Below are 5,583 nucleotides of genomic sequence, written 5' to 3'. Positions count from 1 at the left end.
ATAATTTTTTTTTTTTTTTCAGAATTAGAGCAACTTCAACTTTTGACCCCTGTAAAAACTGAAACTGACCTTTGTCAACATTCTTGCTGTTTTTACCCCATAACTCCATAACATTCAGTCACAGAATGTCCAAACTATACCTTTTTCTAATCTCTGTGACCAGACAAATAATGTGGTATAGTTTTCAGTATGATTGGAGCATCTTTTAATTTTGACCCCTGTGTAATTCTTCAGTCGACTCCTACGTATTGAAAATTCAAGTGGATACCCTGGCTTTTCAAAAGTAAATGTTGAAGGTGTAATTGTGCCAAATTTAGTGCTTGCATCATTATTTGAGAGGTTTTTTTTTTTCCCAGTTATCCGCTGTACTATAATTGAAAACCTCAGAGCGTCCTGAGGGTGTCTGTGCTGAACTCGGATATTTGGCCACTTTGACATTGTCTCACAATCTTATTAGTCTTTTAATGCATTAGTAATCCTGTCATCAAAATGTTTTAATCATGGCGGGATTACCAATGCATTAAAATACTTTCCTTTTTTTCTGCCACAAACTTCAGTATCATTTAGTAATCTCTTGCATTTCCACGGCAGCTGTGACATCATCGTGCTCGTTGGAGTATCACCAGGAGGTTTTCCAGAAGCACCAAACTGTGCTGATGCTTTTAATGAAATTCAAAGATTACAATTAATATTTCATGCATTACCAGCTAAAAACAAACAAGAAAAACAGATTTTTAAACATTCATTCATCGAGAACTACCCACAAACGGCTCTCAGCCTTCCTCAGTCTTCTGCTCGAGCATCTTCATGGTGATAGAAGACCTCAATCATACGGTGAAGCTCGGTGTTGATGCAGTAACAGTCAGGCTTGGATCTGATGTAATCCAGGGTTTCTCTAAGATCCTCAGCTCTTTGGTTCTGGTTAATCAGAAGAATGGTGCAGCCAGAGGGGCAGAGGAGCTTCATTGTCTCCAGAGACATCAGGTCTGGAAGGTATTGCTGGGGGTCGTGGTCCATCAGTACCACACTGAAGCCCTTACTGGATCCTGGATTGGTCCTGACAACAGGATCCATCTTCAGCTTTGGGATGGCTTCAGTTGAAGTGCATGTCAACACACAGAACTGTCAAGAACCATCAGAGGGAAAAGAGAGGTGAGGAGACATCGCTGAGAACCTGGTTTCAGATTAGATACCTCTGAATTTCATTAATGTGAAGAAACAGGGGTCCAAAAGTTTTCCAATAACTTATTTATTTATTGTACTCTTTCGAAGGTTTAAAAATTCTGAATCATGCCCATTTTCCTTCAATAAATGACCCACAATATAGCAAAATTAGTTCTCTTTAAAATACATTAAAAAAAAAGTTTATTGCTTGAATTAAGTCGTTGTTGCTGAAATATAAGAGGACTTTTCATTGAGATAAAAGGTCAAATATGGTTATTTTGGGGCATTTTCAGAAAAAAAAAAACTTGAGGTCACTGAGTAATTTAAGACCAAAATCTGTTCTCTGGCCTTGACGTCAGGCAAACAACTTTCATCTCTAGTGGAGGAAACACCGACGAAAAAAAAAAAAAAAATCCAGTTATTCTACAAGAAACAAGAAACTTGGCATAAACATTCAAAATGATGCACTCCAAAATTTTTTGATCAGCCAAGAGAAAATCCAACATGGCTGCCATTGCTTTTTGTTTGTTTGCCCCCCCGCCATAGCCCTCAATTATTGATTGAATAGACAGATTATTGTGTCCATTCATTTTGTTGTTGTGTTTTTTGTTTGAAACATTAAACCCAATTTTGCCATTAATTTCCCCTGGACAGCTTTGATGTCTCTAAACTGATTATAATATGTAAATATTCATATGGCATAGCACTTTTTTCCAGCATAATTTATCATATAATATTCTCTGAAAGGACAGGTACAGAAATATTTTATGTACAGTAATAAACAATATCAACTGTTTGCATGAAAACTGAAGAAAAATACAAAGGATCCCTTTTCATTTCAACATGAAAATATTTATTCTTCATACACTGATACAATCTCAAATACAATAAATATAGCAGATGGAAACTCGTGCTTTTGAGTTCAGCTTGTGCCATTTGGACAGAGGAGAAGAAGGTCTCAATGGGTAAAATGTGTTTCAGAACATTTAAAAAAACATAAATAGAAACTGCAATTAGTGAATATATATATTTTTCTTTCATGAGTATGTCTAATTATGATTTTCATCCTGGATTTTTACTTGGTGCATCAGTTAATGTTGAAGAGTACAAATAACTGCTCTGCTGCTCCTCCCTCCTGACCTGAAACATCTTAGTTCTTTGGAGTCAAACCAGAATGTTTCAGCAGCACCATATTTGTTTTTTCTGTTCTGGCACTGGTGCTTATTTTTTGGTGGAAATTCCCCAAAGGGTATTAAAGCATGAGTGACTGCAGTAAACAGGAGTACCTGTGAGTATTTGAAACCTGCCACCAGGATGATCTCTTCCCCCAAAGCTGCTGTGAAGGGGTCACACTCCACTGTGATCAGCCTGCCAGCAGGGGGCAGCAGGCGTAGCAGGCGGACTGAACTGTATCCAACATGCATCCCCAACTCCAGCACTTCGGATGGTCGGACACGTCTCATCACTTCGTCCAGCGCCTCACCTGCAAAGACAACAGCAACATGGCTGATGCCAATTCTTCACCGGAATCGAATACTGAAGATGAAGATCAATTATATTACAGAATTGTTTTTATTTTATTTTTCTATTTAGATTAGATTAGATAGAACTTTTTAATCCCTTGGGAAGACTCGCTCAGGGAAATTGAGGTTCCAGCAGCATTATATAGCAGCACACAGGGTAAGAACCACGCAGAGTATCAAAATTACAAGTAAAAAAAAAAAAACAATTTACAAAATGTTAATACAAATATAAATACCAGAATACTGGCAAGTACTGTTCCTCTCCTTCCCGTCCCCTGTCTTCCTGTTACTCCCCTCCCCCTTATTTATTTTTTTCATTCTCTGGTGTGCTGGTTACATTTGGATGTTTTAATAAATCTATAAATTTTAATTAACCCTGCCCCCCCCCCCCCACCAGAATATATAGATGAGCATGATGCGCTCTTCAGTCATTCATTCATTCAAATGGAGCCTGTCTCACCAGTATGATGCTCTCTTGTTGCAATAAATATGTACAACCGTAATTTGTGAATTGGGGCTCCTCCGTGTGGCCATTTTTTTAATGCATTGAATAATAACTGGAATGGGCAGCACGGTGGATTTGTGGTTAGCACTGTTGCCTCACAGCGAGAAGGACGTGGGTTCAATTCCCGTGGCCTTTCTGTGTGGAGTTTTTATGTTCTCTCCGTGTTTGCGTGGGTTTCCTCCGGGTGCTCTGGTTTCCTCCCACGTCCAAAGACATGCGGGTTAGGTGGATTGGAATCTTTAAAATTGTCCGTAGGTGTGTGTGTGGGTTTGTCTGTGTTTGTTTGTCTGTTTGTGGCCCTGCGACAGACTGGCGTCCTGTCCTGGGTGTACCCTGTCTCGCGCCCTGTGACTGCTGGGATAGGCTCCAGCCCCCCGTGACCCTTAATTGGACTAAACGGTAGAAGATGAATGAATGAATGAATAACTGGAATGCTGTTGAACAAACATTAGGGGGCGTCATATTCTACATTTCACTAACTTCTCTGTTTAATTTAAAATCTCATTTGTCAAAAATGCTTGCTTGTTTTTCAAATGACAGTGTTTACAAGTCAAACATTTGTCATTTTTTGTTCACTCTTCTTGACTCAACTTGCTCGGTCTGTGTTTTATCTGAAAGTACTTGTTTTTGTGAAGGTGCAGCTTGTGTGCCTTCACAGTGCTTAGTCTGAAAAACTGAAAAAAAAAAAAAAGAAGTTGTGTGCCACACAGGCTTTCAGCTTCTGGTAACTTGTGTGTAAAGTCATAATCATTGAACGGTTCTTCACCCATGTGTGGGCCGATGCAGAGAGAGGGGTGTGTCTCAGAGTAAAGGTCAAAGGCCTGAATAACACTGTCAGCATTGCCGTGGGTGCACGTTGAGAAGACAAAGGCGTGGGTGCTCGTCACACACACGCGCCCTCGCAGCAGTCTGAGGGCCCAGGAGTGAACGTGGTGCCACAGAGTGGAAATGTTGACACGATAACGACTGGATGCAAAGATGACAGCAGAAAGCAGAGGAACGGAAACGGCCATCAGCCACATCTCAACAGTAACCTGTGGATCACATGGAGCTCATGTTAGTTTGACTCAGACCACTGAGCGCTTCTTCACATTTGGCACAACTGACATAATACCCCCCCCCCCCCCCCCCCCCCCACACACACACACACACACACACACACACACACACTGGTAATAGCTTGTGCAGCATAAATGTAGAGGAGCTGGAGAGTGAGTGAATTATGCATCCAGGCTTGTGTGAGAATAACTCAAAAACAATAAACACAATCACGATGTAACTCATAAAATTAAAAGAACACTTATCGTGAATGGACTGATTTGATTGTGGTTAACTTTGATACAGTACATTAATCAAAAAAGCAACTTTGTTTTGCTGTGCATTGTCCTAAAAACAAGCCTGTCACCTGCTGCATGGATTATGGAAAATTACTTTTTTCCACCAACTTTGATCCAAATCAAATAAAAACGCACAGACAGACACGCAGGACTGAAAACAATATCTCTGTGAGCTTGTTCAAAGCTCACCCCTGCCACATTACTCCATGTAATGTGGAGTTGTGTCAGGAAGGGCATCCGGCATAAAACTTGTGGCAATTTAACATGCAGATCCACCTCGGATCTGCTGTGGCGACCCCAAGTGGAAAAAAAAGGAGCAGCCGAACGGTCTTACTTTACTAATAAAACATTTGATTTATAAATCAAGTTTGATTATTCAGGGTGTACTCACTTTTAGCTGTATATTTATTTATTTTAGAGGCTACTGCGTCAGAAAACTAATAAAAACATTTTTTTTTGAAAATTTTCAGATTTATATCGGATTTTTAAAAAATATATTTTAGCACAGTTTATTTGTTAAACATGTTGAATTAATAGTGGGTTATTAATAAAGTTTTAGAATATTGCACTGGGTGTTTTTACAGATTTAAAAACTTGAATCTGCCTTCCTGAATTCAATATTATAGATTTAGAGTCAAACTTACCAAACTGCTGTGATTCTGTCAAATACACAAAGCTCTCAGTATCGACCAAAGAAAAAAAAAAAAAGATTTTATCTGAGAAAAACACCAAACATATAACTAATAAAGAAAAATAATAAACTGTGTTGGTTCTATCAGCCAGTCAGCTGGTGAAGACACCAGGAAAATAAGTCACAAACTCCGCCCATATGGCCCCGCCTCCCACTTATCGACACTTCTGCATTAGTCCAGCAGGGGTCAGCAAAGACACTGCACTTAATAACAGTGAGACAGAGGAGCATGAAGCTATAAATTTACATTTAACAGATAAAATCTAATACGCTGCATCAGCTTCTCTATTTAACTGCGTACAGTGAGAACAGATGATAAATGTAGATTTGACTGTTTTCATTAATATATATGTGCAAATATTG

General features: G+C 39.2%; 1 protein-coding gene across 1 annotated transcript; it reads right to left on the bottom strand.

Annotated features, from left to right (window-relative positions):
* Positions 1–735: 735 nt before the first annotated feature.
* LOC117520210 (transmembrane O-methyltransferase homolog) lies at positions 736–5,228 on the bottom strand. Its single transcript, XM_034181524.1, has 4 exons — positions 5,174–5,228; positions 3,959–4,226; positions 2,451–2,647; positions 736–1,122 (listed from the first exon to the last, which is right to left on the bottom strand). The coding sequence occupies exons 2-4, from the start codon at positions 4,212–4,214 to the stop codon at positions 784–786; spliced, it is 792 nt and encodes a 263-aa protein (XP_034037415.1). The 5' UTR covers positions 4,215–4,226; positions 5,174–5,228; the 3' UTR covers positions 736–783.
* Between the last annotated feature and the right edge of the window lie 355 nt (positions 5,229–5,583).

The sequence above is a fragment of the Thalassophryne amazonica genome, chromosome 11 (assembly GCF_902500255.1).
Source record: "Thalassophryne amazonica chromosome 11, fThaAma1.1, whole genome shotgun sequence".
NCBI lineage: Eukaryota > Metazoa > Chordata > Actinopteri > Batrachoidiformes > Batrachoididae > Thalassophryne > Thalassophryne amazonica.
The sequence above is the reverse complement of the archived record's forward strand: the minus strand, read 5'-3'. Positions and strand labels throughout refer to the sequence as shown.

Excerpts from the sequence above, each read along its gene's own strand:
- LOC117520210 (XM_034181524.1), bottom strand. The coding sequence starts at position 4,214 with ATGTGGCTGATGGCCGTTTCCGTTCCTCTGCTTTCTGCTGTCATCTTT. Across the intron at positions 2,648-3,958 it reads CTGCATCGGCCCACACATGG|GTGAGGCGCTGGACGAAGTG; the intron begins GTGAAGAACCGT and ends TTGTCTTTGCAG. Across the intron at positions 1,123-2,450 it reads CAGGTTTCAAATACTCACAG|TTCTGTGTGTTGACATGCAC; the intron begins GTACTCCTGTTT and ends GGTTCTTGACAG.